Genomic DNA, 14571 nt, shown 5'->3' on the forward strand with positions numbered 1-14571 from the left:
TTGTCTTCCCTGTTTTTGGAATGTAGCATCACACAGGAAAGTTATTTTTGCCTCCCTTGAAGCCACCTGGGGTTTCAGATGGGGTAATCTAATGGTAGTTTTGGGACAGATAAGCAACTGCCACAGGCCACTGCAGAACTGGAAACATTTTAGTGGTAGGTAAAGCGATCTCTATAGAAAGTCCATAAGTTGCTTTTAGTGGTGAGAAATATTCAGCTGTGGTTAAAAACAAAGACAAAAAACTATAAAGCACCCGGTTTATCCAGCAAGTATTTTAATATTCATAGAATCTCACTGATGCCAATGGGCTTCCGCACACTGTACTCAGCAGAAACCACCCCATCCTTCAAGGAAGTCTTCTTCCCTGCAACCTTCCCACAAAATAGAGTACAAAAGTAGACTGCAGTAGTCTCATGATATCATCAGCATTTCAAACCATAACATGTTTGCTGTCATGAGATTTCCTGATACGATTAAGGCTTCATCCGGTTATAAGATTTGTATGAAGAACATCCACAAAGGCGTCCCACAAGCTGCCAATGGTACAATCAAACAGCATGGCAGCTTTCAGAAGTGCTCATCATGAAGGTTATGTGCTTTGCGTGCTTGAAAAGCCTTTGGGGCATCGTCAAAAGCTTTGGATATGATTTGCTGTGTCTGGAAATCGATATGCCACCAATGATGCTTCAGTTAGTAGGACAGCAGTACCTAGGGCCTGTCCTCCTTTACTATCCCATTGATCCAGTCCACGTAGCTGAGGATCTTGGTGTAGAAGCCATAGCCCGTGGCACAGCCGATCCCCCAAGAAACTATGCCAGTGGCCACCCAGCGACCGCTTTCCCTGTCTAACACCGTGAAGACGCTCCCACTATCCCCTTGGCAGGTATCCTGCTTGCCTTCAAGGAAGCCAGCACAGAACATGTTCTCAGAGAAAACCATAGGGATACCTTTCTTATTACTGTCCAGCCAACTCTGACACTTCTCTCGAGCAACTGCTGGTAAGCTCACGTACTTCAAATTGCTTGAGATGCGGTTTTTATCCACACCAAAGCCGCTCACGTAGCCCATGTGCCCATGTGTGTAGAATGAGGTGTTGGTAGTGTCTGGGAGACAGATGGGCAGTAATGTAGGGCCCAGGGTTACTGGGTTTTTCAGCTCCAGCAGGGCTATGTCCCCATTGAAGTTGTGCTCATCTTTAGGGTTGTAATCTGGATGGATAAAGATCCTACGTACAGGGTGGTTACCCATCTTGTGGAGCTCGTCTACATTGGTGTGGCCGAGGAAAATGTCAGCCTCCTCTGCCAGCTGCTCCAGGCTCACATTGTTCCGTACTCCTCCTTTGGGGAAGATGGTGTGGGCAGCGGTCAGGATCCAGCGGTCGCCCAGGAGTGCTCCACCCCCTCGTCCATTGATGCCAGTCAGAGCCTGCCAAGGAAAATTGCCTCTTCCTGCTAATTTGCCACCCAAGATCCGCTGCACTTCAACAACAGGATGGATGGGCTTCCCACACACTGTGGAGAAACACAAGAACATGACACCCTCTGTTGCCCTGGCTTTTCTCTGTCTTTCCTCACCATCACTGTTTGATTTCACTTTATTTTGGCTTTCTGGATAGTCTTCCCTGATGCCCCTGACTGATACCATTATCCTCACTCCCCTCCCTGCATGTTGTCCCAGTTTTGTACTGATTTTAAGCATGAGTCAGTAAACACCAGACAAAGTCAGAGTTTTTACTGACCTGGCAAGCAGGATGGAATTCTCTTCTGGCCATCTTGATCCAGCCAGGTTCCCTCAGGAGAACAAGTGAATCTGTCTGTAGGATGAGAGGGAAGGCAATGAGGCCCAGGCCTTCAGACATGGGGTGGGAAAAAAGAATGGAATGGAATGGAATGGATTAGAATAGACTAGACTAGACTAGACTAGACTAGACTAGACTAGACTAGACTAGAATAGAATAGAATAGAATAGAATAGAATAGAATAGAATAGAATAGAATGTTTTCAAGAGGTTCCTCGGCCCTTCCATCCCAAAGCACTCTCTCTTTCCTGGGAAAAGCTGCCTGTGGTAGGGTATGGAATGTTTCCATCTGTACATCTTGAAGCACCTCAGTTCCAGAGGAGCAGTAAAGCTCAGGCACTATTCCTGGAGAAGAAAAGCTTGAAGGGCCATCTGCATGAAGTCTTATCTTCACCGTGTCCACAGGTACACAGAGCACTGTTTGACCCTATTTAGCCCAAAGAAGGGAGAGAAGTAGTAAAAGCATGAATTTTAGATTCAAGTTCCTGGTGTTGGTAGTTTGCAGAGAGTAGGACAGGGTGGTTTGTTCCAGGAATGGGAACCAGATGAGTCAGTTACTGTACATGCTCAGAGTCTATTTCTGAGCCTAAGTTGCAGGTCAGCTAAACTCACTTGTCACCTCTCAACACAAACTCCACTACCTCCAACACTCTTGCTTTTCTTAGAAGGTTTGTGCCACTGACTAAATATAATTTTTATACAATTTTTCTTAATACTAAAATAAATGCTTCTAAGAAAGTGTTTGCTGTTCTCTTCAAAATTGACTAAATTATGGTGACTCCCCAGCAGAATTTGGCAGAAACTGAATGAATACTTGCTCCTGAATTTTTTCTGATGAGACTGAGCTCTGACTCTATATGAAGGAGTTAAACTTAGATGCAAGAATAATCAAATTGAACATTAGTACCAACTTAAAGAACTCTTTAGCTGCTTGCTCCTGGCCTCAGTAATAGCATGTCACCTCTCTACAGCATGCAGCACAACTGTGTGTTCATGCTGGCAACTGTATCCAGAAACTGATTCAGATTAGAAATCTACCTTTTTAAAAATTTTCTTTTTTTTCTTTCTTTCTTTTTTTTTTCTTTCTTTTTTTTCTTTCTTTCTTTTTTTTTCTTTCTTTTTTTTCTTTCTTTTTTTTCTTCTTTTTTTTTTTTTCTTTTTTTCGGTGGAGGCTGAATGAACAGCCAAGGCAAGGACATCATGAACTCCTTATGCTGTTCTTGGAATCCAAGGTCCTGCATCATCAGGCAATGTCTCGAGTGTAAAAAGAAGGCATGTGAATGGTACTGAATGATGACTTAGTTTTTCTGACCTGCTGCATTAAAATAGACTTTTCTGTAAGTATGTTATTTAGCTCTTAGATATCTCTGCAGCTGAACAATATTCCAAAGAGCTAAACAGCATTACAGTGGAGCGAAGTGTGTGTTTATTTATTTGCATGTGTAGCAACTCGGACTGATGCAGTGAGTTTTTTGAATTTTGGTGATTCCCAGACACCATGCCTCAAATTTCAGTGAAAGAATGAAATCCATTAGAAAAGAATGAAATCCACTAGAAAAGAATGAACCATGACTACAGCTGAGAGAATAAGACCTTCTGCAAAAGTTAAGGGGAGCATGGAAGAGGGATGTGACGGACTCTGGGAATGAAGTGAGAGTAGGCTGAGACAAGAAGACTCCAGAGATATGCTGCAGGTCAATGAAAGATTGGAGAGTCTTCACAGGAGGAAAGCATGAGCCCTAAGCCTGGGGAGAAGAGGCAATTCTAACTGGAGGCGTGAGAGGGCCTTCCAGGCACAGGTTTCAGTGTCTGTGTGGGATTAGGACTCACCACCTCCAGTTCCAGTGACGATGTGGTAATAGGGCTCATTGCACTGGTATGAGATCACTGACTGGTACTCGTTGTTTGCAGATTCATTTACGTAGCTGAATACACCATTAGTCAGGTTTTTAGGGCTGCCACAGTTCACAACTACCACAAAGAAAAAAAAGAAGACATGAATCAAAGACAGACTGCCTGCAAGTCTGGGCATTGGAGCCATGATGTGAAGGACCAGTTAGGACAGTGGGCAGAGAAATTGCTCCAAAATAGATCCCAGATAAGGATATTTTGCTTTTAGATGCTGCATCATCATAGCAATTTTTGAGTGATATTTTATGCATTTTTGTAAGGGAGGAAAAACATTTGAATTTTTGCAAGCAGAAAAATGTGAAGCAACGGTGGACCTCCACAGTTCCTTCCAGACAGCACACCCATGAGGGTATGGCACAAACAAATTGAGTCAGAGAGGCTGAACGTCCCATGTTTCTGGAGAAGGAAAGCCACAGCAGGGGATGTTACCCCAGTTCTCAGATCACTCACTTTCACAGCGGGGCATAGGTTGGTGCCACGTGCCATCAGCCTGGCAGACAGCCGTGAAGGACACCAGCTTTCGGTCACCCTACACGGGAAAGAAAAACACCTGTTGGTTGTACAGAGCCTTTCATTCCTTCCCCACATTAAAATATTCTATGTGCCCATCTTTTCCCTGCTGTCCAATATTTGCCCCTGTGCAGACTTTTCCAGTTGCTGTCTCCTCCTGACTTCCCTTTATCCTGTATTTGCCACAGGCTACACATTCTTCATAGCAGGCCAGGATACCAGCAGCCAGCAACTATAAAACCATGACAAGTCAGAGGTGCTACCCAGCCCTGGCAATAGGATGGCAAGGGAGGCAGGTAACATCTGCTTTGAGTCTGATTTCATATCCTTCCAAAGAGGCCATCTTGTTTACCAGCTTTTCCTGGGATCTTTGTCTTTCATCTTCTACCAGGGCTGCATGAAAGAGTAACTGCATAAGGAAGAAAGCTAGGAAAAGAGAAACCATGAGAAGAAAGCCGAGAGAAGCAAAGAAGAAACAGAAGTTAGAAGAGGTTGCCATGAGTGAGATCTCCAAAGGAAGTTTTACTGAAAGGTGAAAGACACAAACTGAAGACAAAATAGAATATGGCTGAAGGGAGTGGAGAAAGGATCTCACCTCCATCAGGTTATACCCAGTCTTGCAGCTGACAACAAAATAGTCCTGAAACTGATACACAGGCTGCAGGTCTCTGATGATGGTAAACCGATCCCGTGGGACGGGCTGTGGGCACCGTATTTCTGTTAGACAGTGGGACAGATTGAGCTGGGATTAGCAAACAGTGTCAATAGGCTGTAGCAGCCTCTGGGGGATAATTCTCTTACTCTCGGAGGTGTAGTGGATCTTCCAGCCACGGCTGAACCCCGACTCATCAGTGAGGAAGAGTATGTCTACCTCATTGCTGTTGGTTTCAATGATGCCAGGTGGTTCCCTGCCACAGAATTCACCAATCTCTCTCCCTCGTGCTTGGATCTGATGAGGAAAACATATATCACAGGGACAGAAACACACATGCCTCTTTGCCTCAGAATGCCTGTTTCCATCCAGACCAAGTTTACCAGAGTGCCTATGATGGTGAATAGGGCTGGTTGTCTGACCCATCTTTGCTGGTGCTTACACTGACAGATCAGAACAACAGACTGACCTACCACAAGCTCTGCTTCTCCCTTATCTGGGAATCAGAGCTGTCAATCCCTGAATCCCTTAAATCAAAAAAACTGGAAGAAGGATGGGGTTTTTTTTCTTCACTCACAGGGGCCTATGACCCACAGCCTCTGACCTCAGGACAGTGGTAATTGAATGCACTGAGGGAGAGACAGGAGCTCAGTCCTTTGTGCTGGGGCATTCTGCTTGTATTGATCCCGTATTTCTCATCTGAACAGTGGTGTCCCCACGATTCCTGTCTAGGTCTGGCAGCAGGGTTGGGAGGAGAGTCTGCTAATCTCAGTACCTTGAGCTGGTCATAAGGACACTGGACTTGCTGGTGATCATCAATCTCAAAGGGTTGCAAGAACTTGAGGGTGATAGACAGGCCGTTCTGCAGACGGATGCTGTAGTTACACCGGAGGTCTTCGGGATAGGGCTGGGGGTACTCAGGGCTGCTCAGATACCCAGATGTCTCTGTGAACAACTCACTGCTGCACTCCACTGGCGAAGAGGAAGAAAGTAGAGGTCACATCGTGGGGCTGTGCCTTCTGCAGTCCCGTCATCTGCTTCCTAAGTCACTTCTCCCACCCTTCTCTGGAACCCTCTGATTCTTTAAAATTTCTCTTTACCTTTGCAGGAGTGGTGGTCACTCTGAAGCTGGTAGCCAATCCGGCAAGAACAGAAGTAGCCACCCACATAGTTGTGACAGAAGTGCTGGCACTGAGGCCTTTCATCGTTCTTGGCAGCATTGTTAGGGTCACACTCATCCAGATCTGAAGACACAGGAAGTGAAGGGGCAAGGGGAGGAAAGTGTTAAACCTCCCTGCTCTAGACTGAAAGTACTTAGAGATCCACATCCTTGCCTAAAGCTTCTCTTTATCTGCCTGGCAAGGAGGAAAATTGGTTGGAGCCACACAGGCTTTTACTTCTCCATGCTGAGGGTATTTCCTACTCACCCACAGCTTTGTAATATGCCAGGAAGCCCCTGTAGGGAATCACTGTGCCATTGTCTTCATTGGAGAAATCAGAGTGAAATACTAGGTGCATCTTGTTCCCCTTAGACACAAACTCCTTTTTTCCAGGGTGATTGCCTGTGGTTGACTCAAGCCGGCCACAATATCGGCCCAAGTCCTGCTTGTCTGCTTTGATCTGTCAAAGATAAGGTGAAATCAGTGCAGCCTCCCAAGACTGAGTCTGCTCCACACATTGATATTACCCAACCATGAGTTGTCAGTGCTTGCTCCTCCCATTTCTATCTTTAACTCCTTCCCTTTCCTTCGTGGGAAGTATCAGAGGAGGCCTGGTGAATGAAGAGCCATTGCATGTGGTGGCCACTGGATTCCCATCTCCAGGGACCCCTTGGCCCACGTATCTATGGACGTACCTTAACATAGTCATAGAAGCAGGACTCAGATGGCTCCAGGTCAAAGTATTTGAAGGTCAGCTTCACCACATAGCCTTTTGGGACCTGGATATCCCAGCTGCTGATGTTATTGTTGGGATATGGCTTGGGGTAACTGGGGGATCTGATCTCCCCAAATAGGGGAGACCTTCTTGGGACTGGACTGGAACCGATCACCCCAAAAAAGAGGAAGGCCCATGGGAGACAAAGAACATACCTGTGAACATGACAAATAAACGATGACATTGCACAAAATTAGGTCATTCAAAGTCAGGGGAGACTTCGCAACTGGCTTGTGCACTGTCTAAAGCAAACGGCAAACACAGAAGGCCTACACAGTTGCAGTACCAACTCCTGGCTCGGATCACTCAGGAACAAGAAGGGCAGCTGAAATGAAGACACCAGCACTAACAAGGTTCCAGCAAGCCATTGTGACCCGGCCAGAGAAATTCATCAACCCAGGAAGCAGTGCGAAGGAGCACGGGTGAATTCCCTGAGTAAGGTCTGCACATTCCCAGAAGTTGTAGAGCTGATTCTTATAGAGCCAGGAGAAGTTTGGTCCCCCTTGGCCCTGGGCCAGCGGGTCATTTTGGGTTATCACTAGTTTAGGATCCTTGGTGAGGATCTGAAGATCTCAAGCTGGGTTTGCTGTGGAGCAATCCTGCTAGCGCCTCCTGGGCAGCCCTCTTCCCAGTCATGCCTCCATCTCTGCCCTCCAAAAATTGACACTCACATTTTTTTCCCCCCTCATTCTTCACATCTCCCCTCTTGCCCTCTGTGTTCCTCCGAAACAAGCTCACTGCCCAGAGCAGCAGCTTGGCCCCGTTGACCTCTTCTCCTCCCTGGAAGGGTCTAACCCCCCCGACCGCCCCCCGCAAGGCTGTGCCGGCGCGTCCCTCCCCAGAGCCCCGACTCACATCTCCGTGCGCTCGCCCCTGCCCGTGCTGCCCGGCGGAGCTCGGAGCGGCGGCCGGCGGGGAGCCAGGGGCGGGCGGGACGGGGGGAGGAGGAGGAGGAGGGAGCGAGGGAGGCAGGAGCGGGGAATAGAAAGCCGGACTGCGAACAACCCGGCACCGGGCCAGGTCCCGGCGCCGCCGCCTCTGCTGCCCTCTGCTGCCGAGCGCCGCAGCCCCGCTCCGCGAACACGGACCCGGGGATGCGCCGGGGGTGCCCCCAGCTCCCTCGTCTGGCCCAGGAGGCAGGAAAACGATTGCTAGAGACCCCACCGAGGGTTTGGTCTGCAATCCAGAAACTTCTCCGAGTTTGTTGCCCCCGAAAATGTCCTCCTAGGAAGTCCCCACCCAATCCTTCTGGGCTGTTTTCTGGTATAGAATGATGAGAAAGTTTTTAGTCTTCACAAGTTAATTTAAACTTTTAAAAATCAATCTGTCAAAAAAGATATGTTTTCTCAATTCTGACCTGCTGAAGAGAACTTCAGAGATTTTTTGGGGGGATGGGAACTGGGATCATCTTCAAGGAAAGCAAGAAACCTCAGGCATTTGTGTTAAAGAGATATTAAGAAAAATGAAGAAGTCAACAGAATTAAAGGCATTCTGAGAACAAATCCCTTTTCAAGGACCCTTCTTGATGTTTCTTCTGCAAGCATTTTTAGGAGAAACAAGATAGATAGATAAATAAGGTCCTCTATTTAATGGCGAAATGAGAAAATATAGCAACTTAAAAACCCCTTTCAGGCTTTTAGCAACATAGTGCCCAAGACACATATTTGTGTCTCCAACTTTATGAAGTTTAAAATTTCTTGGCTTTCAGGCTTTGGTGTAAGAGATAAACCACCGTTTTAGTGTTTTTCCTTAGAATTATGAGTTGTTCTGGAGAGGTTAGGAAGTGTCTTGCATTGAAATCACAGGAAGTAATTCACAGCTCCAAAAACTTATTGAATTAAGATGAAAATAGTGCTAAAAAGAATAAAGAAAGCGTCTTTGGGATATTTATGGAAGTGTACTAGAGAACCTGCTCATCAAACACCTTTGAATTATGATCTGAAAAAGATCATGTAAACATATAATTAATGCCACTGTAATAACACCATATGGCCCCACATACCAGATTTAAGATTAAACAGGGGACATTATCCCAGTACTTCCTGATGTCCAAGTATGTCCTCTGCATGATGAACACACTGGGCAGGCTCACTGCTGTGCTGTGCCATGCTACAGTGGTTTCTTACTCAGAAAGTAGCTGGGAAGTACTGGACACTTCTCTTGGAGAGATCAGTTATGAGCAGGTCACTGGTGGGAAGAGTGTTCCCTGGCAAAGCACGGATAGACAGAGGCCCCTGGGGATCATTTGTAAGGAAGTGGATAACTTCACTGTGTCCTTGACAAGCAATCTCCTATCTAGGGGGCACTTACTGGGAGTGTTCTGCCACACTTTCAAAGCGTATCTCCCGTATCTTCGTTTCCTTCTCCCGTCCCGGTAACATCATCTGGGATAACAGGAGAGTACACCGCCTGGAGAAGCGCTGTTGGTTGGCTGGGGACACACCTACATCCTCAATCCTACTCCAGTGCTCCCACTGGTGGCGTTCCCCTTCAGATGCTCTGCGCAATCCTCTTCTTCACGTTAGGCTGGAGCCAGGAAATACCATGGTACCGGTTTTACCTTGGAAGGACGTATGTGCCCACCTTTTCTTAGGGGGGGAATTCCTGTAGGACCACGGAACACACGTAGAAACCAGAATGCCTAAACGATCACCTGTTTGCTGTCTGCTTGCCTCACCTGCATTACAAGTGGTCTGGACAATAAACCCAGACAATATCAGAGCAAAGTAAAGAAACTGTAGATCTTCAGCATGGTCAAAGATGCCAACATCCTCTCGTGGAGCAAGAACCCTTCTTTGAATACTGTGTCTTGGAGGAGGTCATTGGAAGGAAACCTGCTCTACAGCCTCAGAAGCTGTGAAATTATCGTCTGACATGTGGACCAGACCCTCTCATCCACAGAGAAGAAGGAGCTGGACACTTTATCCTCAAACCTGAAGCAAGGAGGACAGAGAAGTACCTCTGTTTGGCCTCCTACAGCTACACCACCTACCCTACAGCACTGCAGGGCTGCAGATCCAGGCTCACCTATAAATACTGAGCTGGTTTCCCAGGGCACTCTACCTTCAACCCCCTTGGTTTGACTGCCCAAAGTACCCAAAGTTTGAGCCGTCTAGGACACTTTGCCATTGGGCTTGGCTTTCATGCAGTCAGGCCCGTGCTATCCAATGGCTCAGCACTCTTTCAGACAAATCATGTTGCTCCTGCAGCTCTAGCTGATAGGGAGAGAATGACAGAGACCAAAAGAAGGTTCAGAACTCTAAGAGTGGGTTTTTCCCTGGTATGAGATGGTGAGCAACAGCAGCATCTTGGCAGCCTGTTTCTGTGTCTTCTAAATCAAGGAGTAAAGCCAAGTGTAATACCCTGAGGGGTACACAGTTCTGCAGCCACTCACCAACGTCACACCTCCTCCCACTTGTGACCTCCCTATATCACACCTTTCCTCTGCCTTACAGTGGCATCCTCACTTCCCATAGCCTCGTGTCTCAGCAATACAGTACTGCTGGGTAAAGTCACCATCTGACTTAGGCATCACACCTATAGCATGATTACAAAAGAAAAAAACTGAATTATTAATGCTGGTAGTTACTACCTGAAGCCCTAGAATAGGTTCCAGCACTATCTCCTATGACTACCATTAGTGTGGACCACATCAAGTGAGTATGATTCTTATCTATGGCTCTGGCACAATCAGACGCTTCCTCAAGAAGAGAGGCTGTCATGGATATATGATGGCTGGCAATGAGTCAGAAGCAATCTACTTGCCCTATCACCTCACAGGCTTACAGGAAAATTATGTGGATGGCTGGCAGGCCAGTGGGAGAGTCTGGCTAATCACCTGAAGGCAATAGTGTCTGCTATCCAGCTGGAATGTAGGCTCAGGAGAGCAGAGTTTGTACCAGCTTGTGGTGCAGGGCCTGGAATGAGCTGATTAGTTGTTGATCACACAGTCTGGAAGACACCAACCTGGACATGGTGAGGCGAGCTTGGTGCTGGGCATCAGAAGCAGCTCAGAGGATGGAAGAGTGTGAAGAGGGCAACAGTGGGACCAGCTCTAGCTGCTGTCAGTCAAACCACTGCCTTTTGCAACTTCATGATACAACAAAGATCATGTAGAGGTTCTTTATAATAGAAGGAGTGATGGGTTAAGGAGGTCAGCACAGAGCAGACACGCTGGAGGCATGGCTCTGATTGCTCACTGGGTTTGATTGCGGCACTCAGATTGTGGGTTATGGATATTGACAGGGTGCTGCTGCCTCCTATGTCCTCAGATACAACTGTAAAGAGTCAGAGGTTGACACTACAGGCACAGCTGCAGCTCCCCAACCCTTTGCTTATCACATGTTCTGAAGTAATGCTTTTCTCATGGCACTCATTTTTGCAGTTCTCTGAAAAGAAGCTCTCCAGAAAACACTATTTTTAAATGAGCTGCTGGCAGAAAAAACCCATTTTTTCAGCTTAAAAAAGGGCTTATATTTTCAAAATCTGCAAATCTCTTGGTTCTCTGTGGTGTCAGTAGCTGCATGTTTTTGTGTACCCTCCCCTTCAACCTTTTGTTGGGGGGCAACCACAAGCATTTTTCAGAAGTAACTGCCTGTGGACTCGTGCCCATCCCATCAGGTGTCATCATTAAAGAACACCTCTCTTTGTGGCATGGGTCTGGCTTTTCAGGAGACCTCACCTCCTTTGGTTCTGCCCCTTGGTCTCCAACTGCAGATAGCTGAGAACCAGTGGAGCTACGATGGTCATGAGGAGACCCTGCCAAGAATGCCAGAAGGAGTGTTTGGGCTAGAGGTGGTGGCTGTGGTTTCTTACTCCAGGAAGAGATCCGGACCCTTCCTCACCCATGGGACCTTCTCAGGAACCCAGTGAACATGTGGCTGGTTACTCCAGCCCTCACACTTCACACTATCACATGAGAATCCTAGACTCTGAAGGACAAATTCTGCTTTTTACCCATCCTCCTTGAGGATCCCAAGAAGCTGTGGCTGCCCCATCCCTGGAAGTGTTCAGCGTCAGGTTGGATGAGGCTTTAAGCAACTTGACCTAAGTGAAATGCATCACAGAATCACAGAATCACTTAGACTGGAAAAGACCTCCAAGATCATCAAGTCCAACCTTTGACTGATCATCAACCTTTTTAAATAGACCATGGCAGTAAGTGCCACATCCAATCGTTTCGTGAACACCTCCGAGATGGTGACTCCACCACCTCCCTGGGCAGCCCATCCCAATGCTTGAAAACACCTTCCCTGAAGAAATTCTTCCTGAATTCCATGGCTGGGGGGGGGGGGGGGGGGGAAGGAAAGGGGAGGCCTGGAACTAAATGATCTTTAACCTCCTTACAACCCAAACCATTCCATGATTCTATGACCCCAGCATCCCGGGAAGAATGTAGCATCCCCAGAGGACCAGAAAAGACGGCAGGTATTGGTGGCTGCAGGAGAAGGGGCAGCCTGAGCTACCCTTGCCCACTCGGGCACTGACCCCCCCATCCCCGGAGGGCATCGCGGGGTTCAGCAGCGGTGGGGGCGGCAGGAGGAGCGCGGAGCTGCGGGGGCCGGGCCGGCGGCGGGGCAGCCCCCGCCCCGCTCCTCCGCGCCCGCTCTTATTCTGAAAGGAGCCTCCGCGCCGCCGGCGGCCCAGCGCCCTCCCCGCCCGGCCCACCCCGCTCCCCGCCTCCCGCTCCCCGCCGGCCCGGCCCCGCCGTGACCCCCGGCCGGCCCGGTGGGCGAGGCTCAAGAAAACACGCTGCTACGGGCGGCTCGGCTCGCTCGGGTCTTGTTTCTTTTTCTTTCTGGCACTGGGGAGCGCGGGTCCCGTCCGGGCATCTCTGCGGGGAGCGCTCACTTCACCTTCTGGAAAACCTGGACGCAGACCTCATCTTCAGCAGTCATGCGCTGGGAAAAGGGGGCCAAAGAGGAGTTTAGGTTGGATCCCCTCGTGTCTCTCCCCTGTTCTGCCAGCCCTCCCGCTGCTGGCTGGAGCCTCACAGGCCACACGCTGATGCACAGCTGACCCTCCCAAAGCCCCAGAAGGTCCGGCTGCAGGGCAGGGAAGGGACATCGCCTTTGTTGAACTATTTAACTTTTAAACCCTGAAGGCGGATGTTTGTGTGAAGCGGTGGCTGCCCCTGCAGAGCCGGGGATGAAGTCTGAGAGAAGGTGGAGGAAAACTGCAGGGCTCAGAGCCCACAGCACCTGCATTATGTCCCCCCCCACTCGCTGTGATCGGGATTTTGCAAGCTGCACTGGACCCCTCCTCACCAGATGCAGCCGGTCCCCCTCCAACCAGTGCCTCCAGCCGCGGTTCCTCTTCTCTCCTAGTTGCTCACACACCAGCTGATCCCCCTCCCAGGAGACGGTTGTCTGAAAGAAAGGAGAGGGGAAGACATGGTCCTGAGACAAGCGGATCAGGGCAACACATGTTTCCAGCGATGACACTGGCTGTTCCTCTCAGACACGATTTCAAATGCAATCCCCAATCTGGTGTTTCTTTAGTGGCTGCTTGGGACTGATGGTCTTTGTGGGAGGTGAATGACCCTCTGGCTTCCGAGTGCAACAACAGAGTTCTGCCAAAGGAGCTGACATTCTATCTTTTCAGGACTTTGCTCCAGAGGATAATATCCTCTGGCTCCCAGAGTACTGGTTTCTGGCTCTTTGCTGCTCATTCTCTTTGCAGTGAGTGATTCACTCATAGAACCACTTACTCCTGGACCTGCAGGGGCATGCCAGCTCTAGGCTTGGTTCTCAACCAGTTATTGAGTCAAAAGCTGAGCAAGTCCCTGAACTTCTTAGCACACCCCACTCCCCTGTGAAACTGCTCTGTTTCGGTTTCTCACCTGGCACTTGCGTCCATCCACGGGTCCCAGGTCTTCCTCAAACTGGACTCCCACGTCAAAATCCATAACATAGTCCCGCAGGGAGGTGATGGTGCGGATGACCATGTGATCTCCCGTGTGGATAATCTCTTTGTCCGGCTTCAGTAGGCAGACCAGCTTTCGCAAGACGACGTTGATATCTGGAGGATGAGAGAGAGGGGAGATGTGTGGACAACCTGGGCCCCTCATCCAGTAGAGCTCCTCCACTCTTTTAGCCAGGGAACATCAACCATGGTACCTCATTTCCCCTACCACCACAGCGCCAAAGTGATGATAGGAGACAGAAAGACCAGAGAGTTCCCAACTCCCTTCCTCTTTCCCCTTTCCGACTCTTAACTTTTTGGAGACACAAAACGGAGCTAAAGGAGAGCAGGGAGCGTGACAGAGAAGGGAGCGTTACCTAAAGCCCGCAGGTAATTGTCCATGTTCTCCTGGGAGACGAAGCGGTAATAGCCGGTGAGGTTGGGAGGCATCCCGGGGCAGAGGGACGGGGCGGACGGCGCGGAGGAAGGAGCGCAAGCAGCGGGGCAGGCGCGGAGCGGGGACCAAAGTGGCTCTCCGGGCGGGCCGGTCGCTCTCCCGCGGTGCGGGAAGCGCTGCGGGGCGGCCCGATCCCCGCGCCCCCCGCCGCAGTAAGAGTCCCCGCGGCGGGGGGCGCGGAAAGGGCCGGGACGGCCCCTGCTCCGGCATCTCCGCCTCGGCTGGGCAGGACGTAAGGACGGCGTGTCACCTCCTCACCGTCCGCCCTCCTCGGGGGCTGCTCGTATTAAACTCTGGGATTCCAACCAGCGCCAAGGAACTCTCCCTCTCTGGCCCTTCCTCACACCGTGACGCTGGTGCCTGCGAGCTTCGTCGGAGCAGTGCCCCGGCCTGCGCTCCCCACGGC

The 14571-nt window shown here is 49.5% G+C and overlaps 2 protein-coding genes across 2 annotated transcripts; both read right to left on the reverse strand.

Moving 5' to 3' along the window:
- Positions 1-396: 396 nt before the first annotated feature.
- Positions 397-6989, reverse strand: C1R (complement C1r; the record flags this gene model as incomplete). Its single annotated transcript, XM_082279214.1, has 10 exons — positions 397-1511; positions 1739-1813; positions 3628-3768; positions 4159-4237; positions 4814-4935; positions 5020-5167; positions 5646-5842; positions 5971-6114; positions 6298-6490; positions 6726-6989. 10 exons carry the CDS (start codon positions 6987-6989, stop codon positions 709-711), a joined length of 2166 nt encoding a protein of 721 aa, XP_082135340.1. The 3' UTR covers positions 397-708.
- Positions 6990-12580: 5591 nt separating this feature from the next.
- Positions 12581-14197, reverse strand: RBP5 (retinol binding protein 5). Its single transcript, XM_082278214.1, has 4 exons — positions 14086-14197; positions 13647-13825; positions 13072-13173; positions 12581-12705 (listed from the first exon to the last, which is right to left on the reverse strand). Exons 1-4 carry the CDS (start codon positions 14156-14158, stop codon positions 12652-12654), a joined length of 408 nt encoding a protein of 135 aa, XP_082134340.1. The 5' UTR covers positions 14159-14197; the 3' UTR covers positions 12581-12651.
- Positions 14198-14571: the final 374 nt, after the last annotated feature.

Source organism: Coloeus monedula, assembly GCF_965178545.1.
Source record: "Coloeus monedula genome assembly, chromosome: 3".
NCBI classification, from domain to species: domain Eukaryota; kingdom Metazoa; phylum Chordata; class Aves; order Passeriformes; family Corvidae; genus Coloeus; species Coloeus monedula.